This window comes from Pelodiscus sinensis, chromosome 26 (genome assembly GCF_052426305.1).
Source record: "Pelodiscus sinensis isolate ZL-2025 chromosome 26, ASM5242630v1, whole genome shotgun sequence".
NCBI classification, from domain to species: Eukaryota; Metazoa; Chordata; order Testudines; family Trionychidae; genus Pelodiscus; species Pelodiscus sinensis.
Window position 1 is genome coordinate 3966561 of NC_143077.1, and position 15012 is coordinate 3981572.

The window sequence follows — 15012 nt, forward strand, 5'->3', positions numbered from 1 at the left end:
GGCCCAAGCCATTCTTGCGCCCTGGGCGCGTGGTGCATGAATGCCCCCGCCCCTGGCATCCCCAAAAGGTTGGGGACCACTGAACTAGGGGGTCATCAAATGAAATTAATTGGCAGCAGATTTAAAACAAACAAAAGGAAGTATTTCTACACTCAGCACACAGCCAACCTGTGGAACTCCTTGCCAGAGGATGTGGTAAAGACTAGGACTTTAACAGGGTTCATTTCACAAGGCATAACAGAGCGGTCGACAAAGGCTTCACCTGTCAACTGCAGCGCGTCCAGACTGCCCCGCTGTGCTACCAAACAGCTGATTGGCACAGCACGGTGGCCATTTTGATGTAAATGAAGTGGCAATTATTTAAATCGCCACTTAATTTTCCTATGTCTAGTAAACTCATCTACATGGTTCCGTCAACGGAACTATGTACTCCAGACATACCCTGAGTGACAGGAGAGGGATCACATGAGAATTACCTGTTGTGTTCCCTCCCTCTGGGGCATCTGGTATTGGCCATTATTGGCAGACAAGATACTGGGCTAGATGGACCTTTGGTTTGACCCAGTGTGGTCGTTCTTATGTTATGTAGAAACAAGACAATGAGCAATCTTTCAGATTCCTTCTGATTCTAAATTTCTACTCCTGCTCCCCCTGCTGTGGCCAATTAACAGCACATGGAGAAAGCAGAGATACAAACCTGCCTCAGAGATCAGGATCCAAAGTGCTGAACTTTAAAGGAAGTTCCAAATATGACTTATTGGACTGAGTTTCTGATTTGAGCACTGAAGCTTTCTGGTAGAACTACGAGTATGGGATACAGCTGTAAAGATGTTCCAAAGAGAATAATGTTGATGATAGATAACAATCCTCTGGAATCACAGATGTGACCAGACCACCTAGTTGATGCTACATTAAGATGTGGGGCAGGGGCTTTTAAACAACACGGAAGTAATGAAGGGAAGGCAGCTAGATTCAGCCTGATTTCCAGGAGCGTTGAGCATGGCAGACAGCTTAAGTCTTTGAAGATCATGCCCCAACTGTCACTACAAGAGATTTTACAATGCATTTGCGTGCTGCTCTAGTGCCAAGATCCCTCTCAAACTTGGGATACTAAACCATACGCCGCTCCTCGGGAAAACCAAGACAGAGCAAAGAGAAAGGTTCCAAAGGAGATATTTAATTTAATTTCTGAACTGATCCATTACAGACACTGGCACCAGGGCTGGCCTGCAAGAAACACAGCCAGCAACAGAACAATTCCACATGGGGCATAACTGGGCTAACTTTTACTGAACTGTTTCATGCCTGCAACACACACACAAAAGGTGGTGGATGGTTAGCTCTGCTGGCAGGGAGACAGCGTCACCAACAGCTGATCAAGGCCTGGCCTCCTCTTTGCCACTGTGGTACTCAGGCGGTGTATATTTCCCTTCCTTCATTAGCTTCTTCTTCTGCGCCACAATTGTCTTCAGTCGCATTATCTGCCAAAGACAAATGGAAGGAATGAAGATTGTGAGGCAGGAAATGAGGCCACTAGAGATGCAGTGGGAACTGTGAATCTTCCTCCAAGGCCTCGCATGTGAGGACCCTGGCACAAATGTACAATGTACAAAAATTCTCACCACGTTCTCTCCAACAGAGCATGTGCGCACTGCTCCACTGGAGGGAATGGAAAACCCAAACAACCAACTCTGGCCATGTATCCCCACAACAGCTGCAGCCTGAAGGGGCTGTACTACCACATACATGCATGAACACTTTAATGTGTCACATGCATACCTGTTACACACTTATTACAGATGAAGAGCTGCATATAGTGTTTAGGAGCACTGAGGCTTTTTAGTTATAAAAAAGAAAAAGTTACATGAGCTTTACAAATAAGTGAAGTGGGCCACAGTAAGGGTGACATTTGAGAAACCCAGAATATTTTGCATTGCAATGAAAATTGCATCATAAGAGACTTCTCCATGAAAGGAGTCACTAATATGCCCAAGTACAAGGCACCACATACACACTTGCAACCACTAACAAGTCTTGCCTTTATCCTGTACCCCTTCAGGATGAGGACTGTCGCTTTTCTGTTTGCACAGCACCTAGCACAATGTGGCTCCAGTGCTCACTGTGGTCTTTCAGCTACCATGTGATAAAAAATGTATTACTAATAATCATATGGCTAGATACAATTTTCATAGAAACCCCAGAGAAAATTGAGAGCTGAGGGTTCACCCCACAGCCTTCCACCTCTTTTGTTATTTGCTTACAACGCTCTGAATAAGCAGTAACACTAAACTTCCTTTCATCTTATTACCTCTCCTGAAGTCTCTTTCTGCCATCTCCCAGTAACTTGCCCCTGATGGCTCCATTACACATATGGTGACCTCTCAAACTTATCTGTCACCGTGTTCCCATAAGATCAGGGAGAATTAACCTTATCTAAGCCATGTTTGTAAACCATGTTGAAAATGTATTGTGCTACATAATCAATTAATCCTATGTGATGTGTGATTCAGTATAATAGGTGACATTTTTGTTTATAAAAACTCCCTGGTATGAACATATTGTGACTACAGCGGACCTTGCAGTCAGGAAACAGGAAAACAGTAAGGCCAGTCTGAAGTATATTTTCCAGTTTGTCTATCTGCTATCCCTTGTTAGTATGGTCCTTGGCACACTTTTAAAAAGACAGGTCTGCCCATCAAAGATCCCAAATCATTCTATAAGGAAAACATGGAACGTCATGAATTATTTGTGCTGGGGAGCGGGAAGTTGGGTGCACCACAGCTCAAGTTCTTAAAAAGTAGTCAGCATGTGGTGGCGTTCCACAAGCTCTGTAGCTCTGTTAGCCAAAACAGCCACCTAACATCCTCTGTTTCCTGCTGAGCTGGCCAATCAGTTCTCTTTTGCTGAGGCCACGGAAGAGAGCATTTTTGAAAGCATGTCTTGTTTACAAATGAACATAACACTGTCAGGGTTTGAAGAGTTCCATGTCTGAATTTTAACTACAAGTTATTTGCTGAGTCTCGTCCCAGATTCATCTTAACATCCCATCCAGGCACTGCCTAGGAACAAAAATCTCCAAGAAAAAAAACACGTTCTGAGAGTCAGACATAGGACTACTTTGTCTTCCAGTAATCCACTGATGATATCCTATCCTGCTATCTTTACACAATAGTAAATCTCTCACTGGATGCTCACCATGCATTTCCATGTTTGAATTCTGCTCTCGGGTACTCACTAAAGTCACTAAGAAATTGCACATGTGTATTTGGAGGAAGAATTTGGGCCCTCGGGATTAGTGATTTTTGTACCAAGCTGAAAATTGTGTCCAGCCCTTATTATTTATCCCATACACATTTTCCCTAACTCACTCCCCAACATTTCTAGCTCTTATGTTCTTACCATTTTGAACCTATTAATACACTCGTGCAAGTCTTCAAGTTCCGGTTTGCATTCCCTGTTTGCACGAATCTGCCCAATGCCATCAGCACACTCAATCCATTCCTTCTCAAAGGCATGGCACGAAGATGGTCGTTTGTGGGGCTGCTCTGAGCTCTGATGCAGCATCCATTTGTCCGCATCGATTCCCAGCTTAGCTTGGAGATCCCAAAATGGCATGGCTGAGCAAGAGGGAGGAAGGAGATCAAGAACGGGTATTATAAGGCTAGTCCAGAGATTTAGCTCAGTAAAACAGAAGTGTATGAAAGCAAGTATATCAAACAAAGCTTTTTAGTGTACAATTTAATACTTTCCCCAAGTGATTAATCTGTTTTACTTTCACAAGAGCAGAAGCAAGAATTAAACATTCATCCAATACACATTACCTGTTTGTTTTAGCACCTATCAGAGAGAGGCAGCAAGAGGGGAAGGAGCAGGAGCCGGTGCTAGGGGGACCTGGCTTTAAGCCAGTTCCCCCCAGCACCATCTCAGCAAGGGGCTGGGAAGGCAGAGGCACAACGGGAAACTGCTTCTTTCCCGACTGGCGCCACTTCCCACTGCTGGCACTTCTGCTTCTGCTGGGGCTCTTGTACATTTCAAAAACAGAAGTGCAGCAGAGAGAGCAAGGACTCAAGCAGTCCCCACTTGCCCATGCTCTCTGTGGCACCCTCCCTTGCAGCTTATATGAGAGGCAGCGGGGGCGGGGGAGAAGAGTGAAGGACAGGGGCCAATGCTGGGGGAAGCCAACTTAAAAGCCAGTTCCCTCCAGCACCGTCCTCAGGGTGCAACCTAACCCCTCCCGCTGCCTCAATCAGAGGCGGCAGGGGGGATAGGGGATGCTGCTGGGAAGCAGCCCCTGTCCACAGGGGTCCCAGTGGGGAGTTAGGCCCCCCGTGGACAGGGGTTGTTGCCACCAAACAGCCCCTGTTCATGGTGGCCAGGGCTGGCCGTGGGCAGGAGCCTCCTCAGGCATCAACCCCTGTTCGCGGCAGCCAGGGATAAGCAGTCCCTGCCTTGGGCCAACCCTGGCTGCCATGAATTGCTGGTCTCAGTGCTGCGCCTCTGAATTTTAAATGTAATAAGAGCCCAGCAAGTGTGGCTCCAGAGGCTGTTCCTGGAGCTCTCTCTGCTGTGGCTCTGTACAGCAGTGCTTATCGACTATACGATTAGCCAGATAATCGCATTTTAACATCCTTAGTCTAGGCAAGGCCTAAAATCCTAATCCTACTAACACTTAAGCATTCCCTTGACATTTATAGGATTTCTGGTAGCATCTTTTGTACTTTTTGCTGATGTGAATTCACTGTCAAGCACAGGGGCAAAACTGACCTAAGGCTCCACACAATTAACAATGGACATATAAGAAAGCACACAGACCAAAGGTATGACAAATCAACAAATGCACGCATAACCCAAGAGACCTGAAAACATGCTAGCAACCTGCTGTCAATTGGCATAGAAATAATTGTGTTGAAAATTTACAACCACCTTTTCTTGCTTGCAAAGTGCAGAGAAAAACTTAATGGTTTTTCCTGAGTTGATTGAAATTGCATGGACAGAAGTACTTGAGACATGTGAGCAGATGACTGTGCCTTAACCCAGCAGTTGCCCCCCTTTTGAGAAATGTCCCACAATTACAAAATGCTTCAAGTCATTAGAAGACGCTTGCCCAGAAACAAAGAAAATATACCTGCATTTTGGAAATTTACAGGAACACTACTCCCCACCTCATGTACCTTGTGTTTGATAAACTGTGATGACGTGTAACTTGTAACTATGCATTACTGACGTGCATACAAAAGTGTGCCATTTTAAGATGAAGATACTGAATTGGAAAGTAGGGTTCTTTTTATATTCCACACCAAACTGATGGAAAAAATATGACCAGAATAGAAAGTGAGCAAAAAGCATAACTCCATTAAGTTTTATGACCTTTGTTTGTGTATATGGATAAACGGTTTGATTTCTCTTCATACAACATAATGTGAACATTAAGACCACTGGCCTCTGAGAAACTTCATTTTTCAAACCTTAAGAACATAATGGAAACACCCAAAAGGAAGGAAATCATAAACATGGGTCAGCTGTATGAGTTCTAAACTAGTTAAAATGTGACTGAAATATCAGGATATTTCATTTCCAAATCTGTCAGCAAAAAGCGAAGGATTTGTTTCAATGGCCTGGAAATAAAAACTGAAAAGCCATGTTCCCAATTGTGTCTTTTGTACTTAGTGTACCAGGAACAAATGCCCTTGTAGACTTAATTTTCTTCCTTAATGGGAAATAGTTTAACAGATGTAATTAAAAGTAAATTCCAAATGTGCATAAAGTTGCCATTATCCTACAGGATTTCTTTATCTCTGAAGTACAGGCTCAGGAGTTGCTGAAGGCAGCAAAAAGCAGCAAGGAATACCACTAGCGAATCTAGGCAGGCACTACTAAGTATTAGCAGTAACAACTAGGAACGTTAAGGACTAGTCAACTATCCGATAAGCATTTGCTTATCAGATAGTTGACAGGATAGCCGACTAGTCGCTTCCCCCCTCCCCTTGCTGCCTCTCTACCAGATAGAGGCAGGAAGAGGGGGGAGAAACAAGGGGGTATTTCAAAGCAGTAGCGCCTGGCCACTCCCCAGCTGACCCTGGGCTCCCCATAGCATTTCCAAGTGGCAGCACGGCCCTATTGACTAATCGAAGAGTCGATGCAAAAGTGCATCGACTATTCGATTAATCAACCACGCGCTACTTAATTATAAGTAACAACAACCTGAAAGTGTCAAGGGGGGGGGGGGCTGTTAGCCCGTAACTGGAAAAGCGCCCCAACCTCCAGCAGCCCCGCGCGCTGCCGCACGACGAGGTGTTTTGGGCCTTTTTTTAAGTTTTCCCAACAACCCGAAAGCTGCAGCCACGCGCGCAGGGGCCGCAAGTTGCCCCCCCAGGGAAATAATCCAATGGCCCCTCCGGGGTGGGAGGCGGCGGGAACCAACGAAACTGCTTGGGGGGAACCCCCCCCCTACTGCCCTGGGCACGGCAGGGAGGGGGAGGGGAAGGGGCGGGGCAACCCCCCCGTACTGCCCTGGGCACGGCAGGGAGGGGGAGGGGAAGGGGCGGGGCAACCCCCCCGTACTGCCCTGGGCACGGCAGGGAGGGGGAGGGGCAATCCCTCCCCCCAGATACCCTCCAGCGAGCAGGCAGGGGGAGGGGCGGGGTAACCCTCCCCGTACTGCCCCCGGGGGCGGGGGGGGCAGGAGCAGCCCCCCCCCAGGCGACCCCCAGGCTCCTCCACACCCTGAGGGGCGGGGCCTGCGGCCCCACGAGCCCCCACGCCGAGCCGCAGGCCCGGGGCGGGAGAGCCGGAGCGCGGCCCCCGGGGAGCCAAGGCGAGACGAGGCCCGAGGCCGGCCCCACCCTCCAACCCAAGAGCTTCACCTGCGGCCCCGCGCCCTCCGCCTTCGTCCTGTCAGGAGTTTTACGACACTCGCTGCCGCCCGCCGCGCCCTGCGCACGACACCCGCGCTCTGCTTTACGGCTCTCGCGGAGCCACTTCTCGAGGGAGGCGCCACGGAGGCAGGAGAGAGCGTCTCTTCCCCAGGACCCCTCCAGCGCCACCTGCCGGCTGGAGGGTGACACTTCCCCAGTGTCTCCTGCAGGGCGGACATCGCTGGGGCAGAGCTCTGCACAGACGCACACGTGCTTTGCCCAGCTGCAGTGCGGATCCCCCCGCCCTTGCGGGGCGCTCCCTGGGGCCTCCTGCAGGCCAGAGGGGGGCGGGGCCCTACTGCCCCTGAAGCGGCTGAACCCTCCCCTCCGCAGTCCCCTGTGACTTTGAGGGGCGTCACATTCCCCCCCATCACTCACTGGCCAGCGCCATGTGACAGGCAAACGCTCTGGCTGCGTCTAGACTGGCTTAATTTTGCGGAAATACTTTTAACGGAAAAGTTTTTCCGTTAAAAGTATTTCCGCAAAAGAGCGTCTAGATTGGCACAGGTGCTTTTGCCCAGTAGAGACGCGTTTTTGCGCAAGAAAGCTCCTATCGCTATTTTAGCCATCGGGCTTTCTTGTGCAAAAAATTAAGGTGCCTGTCTACACTGGCCCTCTTGCGCAAGTATTTTTGCACAAGAGGGCATATCCCTGAGCGGGAGCATCAAAGTATTTGCGCAAGAAGCACTGAATTCTTACATTAGAACGTGAGTGTTCTTGCGCAAATTCAAGCAGCCAGTGTAGACAGCTGGCAAGTTTTTGCGCAAAAGCACCTGCTTTTGCGCAAAATCTTGCCAGTCTAGATGCACCCTCTGTGTGTGGCCTGGGGCACTCACCAGTGCGTGGGCTCCCCCCCCATGCCAAGTCCCTTCTGATTCACACTTACCCCCATGACCGGTGCCACGTCGGCCCGACACGCCTCTGGCCCTCTGCTTTTAAAAGTCTGAGCTAAGCCAGGAATGGCAAACCCAGGGTCCCATCTGGGTGTGGAAATGGTACGGAGGGTCATGAATGTGGATGTTACTGAGGGGGGAAGGGAGTCTCGTGGGGCGTGACATGGGTGGGGGTGTCCATGGGGCAGTGCTGGGGAAGCAGCTAAGCAACGAGGATCAGTCTGGGTAAGGCTGAAGAGCTCTTACCTGAGCACTGGGGGAACTGAGGTTGTGGAAAGCTGGGTTGGCTCCTCTCAGGAAAGCTGACTTGACCTTGCTCCCTGGCAGGAGCTTGGGGGCTAGACTGAAGAGTTGCCTGTGGCCCATGGGCCATCGTTTACCCCCCCTCTGAGCTAAGCTCTCTAGGACACAGACTAAAGGCTTCTGTTCAGTGCACTGAACGGGGGCAGGTATCCAGCAGTCAGAACAACAAAAGCTGGGAATCAGAACTCCTGGGTTTTAGTGCCTGATGTGGGAAGAACGTAGGGGCGATTGGAATGGGGCGGGGGGGGGGGGAGCAGACTGCTGAGCTCGGTTCCTGGGTCTGCTGCTCGCTTGCTCTGTGCCCTTGGCGGAGTCACCCTGATCTCTCTTTCTCGTCAATAAAAGGGAGATAAGTTTCCTTCTTGGCAGGCATGTTGAGAAGATGGGGGAAGGGTTGAGAAGTGCCTGGTGTGGCTTAGCTGGAAGGAGGTAGAGCGACATCACGTATTATTGTGTATCCATGGGTACGTCGAGGGGAGAGTCTGGGGGTTGGCTTGCTCTTTGCTGGGCTTGCCCATGGGCCAGCAGACACCGTGTTAGCAGTAGGGATGTAAAATCCCATTTCATTAGTTAACCAGTTCAATGTTGTTTTACCAGTTATCTGATTAAATGGGGGAGACAGGGGGACCGTTCTGGCCCACTAGGCTGGAGCACACACACACATACATACCCCCGCCCACCATGGCCAGGCTGGAGTGGCCCCCACGCCTTGGGCAGGGGCTGCTCCAGCCCAGCTGCTTCCAACCCTGCACTGGGGCTGCCAGGTCCCAACCCTTGTGGGCTAGGAGGCAGCAACCTCACACTGGGCCAAAAGAGGCAGCGGGTGGGGGAGGGGGCTGCCAGCTCCCAGCCCGCATGGACTCACGAGCTGGGAGCTGGCACCCCTCTCCCCCACTCTATGCTGCCACTTCTGCCCCCACCCCTCCACCCTGCATGAGGCTGCAATCACCCAGCCCATGCGGGCAGGGAGCCAGCAGCCCCATGAAGCTGGAGCAGCCCTCCATCCACAGCAGGCTGTGAGCAGGCGGCTGCACACAGATAATGGTTAACCATATACCCGATAAGCAACACCTATTGAGGGTGATACTTACTGGGTAGCCAGTTACCCATTCACTCCCCGAGTTAGCAGCGGAGGAAACCCACCTATCATCCCATCAATTGTCAGAGATGGGGCAATGTAACAATTCCTTAGACCTTGGATCCTGCCTGAAATGGTGTAAGCGTATCCAGAAAAAATCTAGCTCCCAGCTCATTGCTTTGTGCTTCCAACCACTGCATCCCCCACATTTATTCCAGTCCTCTGGGCACACAGTACTCCACTGTCAGTTTGTGTTAGTTTTGTTGAACGTGATTGTGCTTAGCAATGCTCAAAGTCCTGGTAATCGTCCATTTAGGGCTGATCTCATTTCTGTTTGATATTCCTGGATCCCCTTCCGAGAGCAGGGATTAATTCCAGGAAAGCGCCTGCATCTCCAGCGATCGTTATTGCTTAAACATGAATCAACCAGTGCAACATTGTAGTCGCTGCTTAGCAAGGCATCAGCCTCGAGTGCCAGTTTAAACTATGGATGCATAGATGCAAATGGGGCTACCCCATCCCTCAAGTCGGGTGGGCTTGGGGGAAGAAAGATTCCAGGAAGGAGCTAACCTTATCCAAGTCCTGTAACTGTCAAGCTGGCAGGAGCAAAACAGGAACAGGATCAGCAACAGGGACACCCTGACGAGACCAGGCAGTTCTCTCCCATGTGCTGGCAGACTGAAGGAGGACTCACTTCAGTCTCATTCCACCTACAGAAACACTCAGACCTAAGAGGTGCGAGGCACAGGCCGTGAGTAAATTCCAGAAGGATCATGAAGAAACAGCTCGGTACCATACGCCCCCTGCAGATAGCAGACATGCCGACCCAGGTTCACGACAAGGTCTAAACTGACTGCATGATAGCTAGTGAGCAAACCCCCATGTACAAGGTGATGGGTGATAACTAGGTGACATCAGGGGGTGGCAACCTAATACATCAGGAGTGACATGCAACTTGTCTGTACCTGTTTATAAAAATGTACCCCAAGGGAGTTGTCTTGGTCCGACCATGGGGGCAGTGGCGAAGCCCTTATCACTGACTAAGTTGTCCATTGTAACGAGCGTACATAGAGTCAGAGAACACTAGAACTAAAAGGGACCTTGAGAGGTCATCAAGTCCAGTCCCCTGCCTCACGGCAGGACCAAGCACCATCATCCCTGAGAGATGCCTATCTAACCTGCTCTTAAATATCTCCACAGATGTGGATTCCACAACCTCCCTGGGCAATTTATTCCAGTGTTTCACCACCCTGACAGTTGGGAAGTTCTTCCTAATGTCCAACCTAAACCTCCCTTGCTGCAATTTAAGCCCATTTGCTTCTTGTCCTGTCCTCAGAGGTCAAGAACGATTTTTCTCCCTCCTCCTCGTAACGTGTTAGCCTGACTGCTGACATCCAGTCTGGGGAAACTAGGACCGTGCTTTGTCTACACAGTAAACCTGGCCTGGTGCTTTTGATCCTTATCTGATTCTGTGGTTTTGGGGGCGCTCTCTCAGAGCCTGCTGTGCTAGCTACTTGTGCAGACCAACACGATTCACAGAGGGGCCAACTATGCAGCTGACCGGTCAGCATCACTGTCAGGGCAGGAGGCCCGTCCGGACACCCACACTAGGGATGCCTGGCTGCCACATACACAACCAACAAGTGAGCGTGGGTCTGAGCCAGGCCACGGCATGGCAAGAACACCAAGGCCCAGGTTTTTAGAACAGTGCAGCATCCAGCTTGTCCTGTTGTCCGGCTAGGGACCTTGATGGCAGCTTAGCTTTTCTGAAAATTTGCCTAAGAGACAGGCAGCGGCCCAAGATGGATCAATGGTTGGTTTTAATCCCTAATCGTTAACCCTGGAGTTACTTCCCCCATGAGAACAAACGTTTCTTTAGGGATATTTCATAGCCCACCGTGCCTGACTCATGCTGGCTCAGGGCTTTGTGCTGAGGGGTTTTTAACCATTGCCTAGATAAAAGTTTACAAGCAGAAGTGGGATAGGCTTTGGCACTGGGCAGGCATTTGCGCTGGCCTATAGTCTACCAGTAGATGGTGCAAGAGGAGCATCAAATGCCCTGCTTCTCTCACAATCACTATAATTTGTTCCCTCTCTAGCTTGTACGTGTCTGGAGGACACACTGTCTTAAGGCATGTCTTCACTACCTACGGGATTGACAGGCCGCGATTGACCCAGTGAGGAGGTCAATTTGTCGCTAAGCGCTCTCCCCGGGACTCCACCAAAACAAGAAGAGGAGGCGGAGTCCACAGGAGAGCATCAGCTGTCAACTTACTCAGCGCATGCTACTGTGATGCAGGCCATCGAGTGCCGGCAGTGCCCCTCCACCATGGATACTGGCCAAACCCAGCAGTCTGTACGGCCAAGGGCAAATGAACACAAATCAGATATGGTAAGTGGCAACACATAAACCTGGAAGGGAACATTTTAACCTGCCTGGGCGCTCGTCCATGGTAATTAATTTAAAAGCAGCCATTGTTCTGCAAAGTCATTTCACAAGCTAACTGCAGTGAGCGAGTGTGGAATTGACCTTCGTATGCAAATGTGACCCTGTTTCCCTGGGCTTGAACAAAGACATCAACTGGGTGTCGCATTATAAAGCCAACTTTCCATGCATTTAACACCTCATTTGCATCAAAGGCTAAGTACAGGGCACTGCCAGCCCACTCAATTAGCCTGATTAGCACTGGCCTTACTATCAACCAGTAATTTCCCCCCCTTCCTCTTCTGTTATACATTCTGGGTTCCTATTATTTCCAGTCCAGCTTCCAGCTCATCTGAGGAAGTGGGCGAAGGTGCCCCGGGACCGCTCGTTGTTTTTACGCAGCTACGTTATTCATGTAGCTGAAGATGTGTAACTTAGCTTCACGACCTACAGTAGACAAGGGCTTAGAGACCGGCTGGCTGTGCCCTGCAAACCTCCCCTTAGCAGGAAGGGAAGGAAAACCCACCTGGTTATTTATTAAAAACAAATTTATTCGAATCCCTTACAAAAATAATGTAAACCCAATCGGCATCCAATCACCCACAAAGCTAACGCTCTGCCCTTCACGATGGCACACAGCAGGCAACACCACACAGGCAGGAGGAACGGTTTATGTTGCATACTTAAAAACCCACAGTGAATGTAAAACGGGTCCTACTGCGGGGCAGAATTCTGGGAGGGCATGAGGAGCGGATGCAAGAGTCCCCCGGGGGAAGGATCTGCCCCTGTCATTACTGGTGCTTCTCACGTGATCCTAGCTGGAGCGAATACGGGGGTGATGCACAAGATATCGGCGATCTCCCAGCCACAGGAGAGAGGGGTACACACCCTCACTCGGTCCTCCTCTTCAGGCTGCGCCAGCTTCCCCGGAAGCAGCTGGAGAGCTTCCCTGTAAGCAAGAAAAACAAACCAGCCTTTCTCGAGCCCGTTTGAAACCCAGCAGGGACGTCTGTCGGATGCGCCGCCGGACCCCAGACCCGGCTCTCCCAAGACAAGCTGGCTCAGGTCTAGACAGTCTTGGGATAGGTAGAGTGAAATCACAGCTGTATGGAAGTCAGTGGAAATTTGCCATTGGGCCAGGGTTTAACCCTAAACTTCCCGGGAGGCCCGCCGACGGCGGGGGGCAAATGGAGCAATTTAAGAGAGCCCAGGGCTCCAGCCGCAGCCGCTCTGCAGGAAAGCGTCTCTTGATTCAAAGACACTTTTGATATTTCCTGCGCAGGTTCTGGGGCTGGATTGCTGCCCCCGGCTCCTGCATGGGGCATATCAAAAGCATCTTGGAATCAAGAGCCGCTGCTGTGATTTTCCCTAGAGCAGGCAGGCTGGGTCCAGGGAAGGGAGAGGAGGGAAAGGACAGGGCTGTGGCTCATCCCAGCAGATGGGGCATCGGGCTGGCTAGCCAAGGGCATTTCTGGCAGGGCAAGGAGGGGGGTTGTGGCCCTGACTAAGGGAGGTGGGCGGGGGTCCCACTGATTTCTGCCCTTGGGCCATGGGGGCGGGTGCTAGGCAGGGGTAGGCTCTGCCTTCTCAAACCGCCAGCCTGGCCCCGCCCTCACTCCGCCCCCAGATCGCCTGCCCGCCCTCCCTCCTCCCCTTCCCATGGGGAGGGGGACGCGTGCGCAGAGTGCTGCCCCGCCTCCCCATGGTGGGGGCAGGGCTTCAGCAGAAGGGGCGTGGCCTCCGCAGAAGGGGCGGGGCCTCCGCAGAAGGGGCGGGGCCTCAGCAGAAGGGGCGGGACTGGACACTTGCCTTCCCCTGCCCTACCTTCACCAACCACCCATGCCTGTGGCCAAGAACTGCTGTTGGTGGGCCTGCTTCGAAAAGTGGCCCTTTTCCTTCAAAGCCCACAACACCGCCCCAGTCTGGCTCCCAAGGCAACTAGTCACCAGCTCCGATTTCTTCCCCTCCTTTCCCTGGAAGTTCTCTCACCAGGCCACCCGGGACATGGCGTAGCTGATCTGTGGCTGCTGGTATCCATTGAACGAGGACGCGGCTGCTATGGAGTAGGCCCCCATGTTCTCAAACGTCAGCCAGTCGCCAACCTGCAGTTCCGGCAGCTCCAAGCCATCGGCAATGCGGTCCTGCCCGTCGCAGGAAGGACCCCAGAGGCTGCTGCTGAACAAGGGGGGATCTGGGCAGGGTTTCTGCAGTGGCGGGTAAAGGAGATGGAGATCACAGGAGACCAGGATAGTCAATTACATAATCAGATTAAAGATCTGATCCTCAGCCGCCTTAAATCAACACTTCTCCTCTAGCACCAATGGATTTACAATGGAGCTATGTAGAGTTTAACCAGTTAACTGGTTAACTGGGAAGCTGTTACCAGTTAAACTCTGCCCGCTTCCAGGGCACCAGCTGCCCTGCGTTGCAGGCTCTGAAGGCATGTGCTGGCTCCCTGCTGCCAGCCCCACTCCCGGGGAGCAGGCGGCTCGTGCTGGCTCCCTGCTGCCAGCCCCACTCCCGGGGAGCAGGTGGCTCATGCTGGCTCCCTGCTGCCAGCCCCACTCCCGGGGAGCAGGCGGATCGTGCTGGCTCTCTGCTGCCAGCCCCACTCCCGTGGAGCAGGCAGATCGTGCTGGCTCTCTGCTGCCAGCCCCACTCCCGTGGAGCAGGCGGATCGTGCTGGCTCCCTGCTGCCAGCCCCACTCCCGGGGAGCAGGTGGCTCATGCTGGCTCCCTGCTGCCAGCCCCACTCCCGGGGAGCAGGCGGATCGTGCTGGCTCTCTGCTGCCAGCCCCACTCCCGGGGAGCAGGCGGATCGTGCTGGCTTTCTGCTGCCAGCCCCACTCCCGTGGAGCAGGCGGATCGTGCTGGCTCTCTGCTGCCAGCCCCACTCCCGGGGAGCAGGCGGATCGTGCTGGCTCTCTGCTGCCAGCCCCACTCCCGTGGAGCAGGTGGCTCATGCTGGCTCTCTGCTGCCAGCCCCACTCCCGGGGAGCAGGCGGCTCGTGCTGGCTCTCTGCTGCCAGCCCCACTCCCGGGGAGCAGGCGGATCGTGCTGGCTCTCTGCTGCCAGCCCCACTCCCGGGGAGCAGGCGGATCGTGCTGGCTTTCTGCTGCCAGCCCCACTCCCGTGGAGCAGGCGGATCGTGCTGGCTCTCTGCTGCCAGCCCCACTCCCGGGGAGCAGGCGGCTCGTGCTGGCTCCCTGCTGCCAGCCCCACTCCCGGGGAGCAGGCGGATCGTGCTGGCTCTCTGCTGCCAGCCCCACTCCCAGGGAGCAGGCGGATCGTGCTGGCTCCCTGCTGCCAGCCCCACTCCTGGGGAGCAGGCTGTCCTGCACTGTGGGCTCTTCAGTACAGCCAGCAGGCTCCTGCCATGTGCCGGCTCCCAGCTGCTG

At 52.4% G+C, this 15012-nt stretch overlaps 2 protein-coding genes across 8 annotated transcripts in view; both read right to left on the reverse strand.

The window, feature by feature from the left end:
* Positions 1–1157: 1157 nt before the first annotated feature.
* NDUFS5 (NADH:ubiquinone oxidoreductase subunit S5) lies at positions 1158–7021 on the reverse strand. Its single transcript, XM_075908667.2, has 3 exons — positions 6864–7021; positions 3400–3617; positions 1158–1481 (listed from the first exon to the last, which is right to left on the reverse strand). Exons 2-3 carry the CDS (start codon positions 3613–3615, stop codon positions 1377–1379), a joined length of 321 nt encoding a protein of 106 aa, XP_075764782.1. The 5' UTR covers positions 3616–3617; positions 6864–7021; the 3' UTR covers positions 1158–1376.
* A 5156-nt stretch (positions 7022–12177) lies between these two features.
* Positions 12178–15012, reverse strand: part of AZIN2 (antizyme inhibitor 2) — a 55777-nt gene continuing 52942 nt past the window's right edge. For 5 of the 7 annotated variants that reach the window (XM_075908504.2, XM_075908503.2, XM_075908505.2 and 2 more), the window contains 2 exons: positions 13603–13817; positions 12269–12562 (listed from right to left, as the gene is read on the reverse strand). In XM_075908504.2, coding sequence (XP_075764619.2) covers positions 12418–12562; positions 13603–13817 — 360 coding nt within the window. In that variant the 3' untranslated portion in view covers positions 12269–12417. 7 annotated transcript variants of the gene reach the window in all.

Excerpts from the sequence above, each read along its gene's own strand:
- NDUFS5 (XM_075908667.2), bottom strand. The coding sequence starts at position 3,615 with ATGCCATTTTGGGATCTCCAAGCTAAGCTGGGAATCGATGCGGACAAA. Across the intron at positions 1,482-3,399 it reads GTATTAATAGGTTCAAAATG|ATAATGCGACTGAAGACAAT; the intron begins GTAAGAACATAA and ends TGTCTTTGGCAG.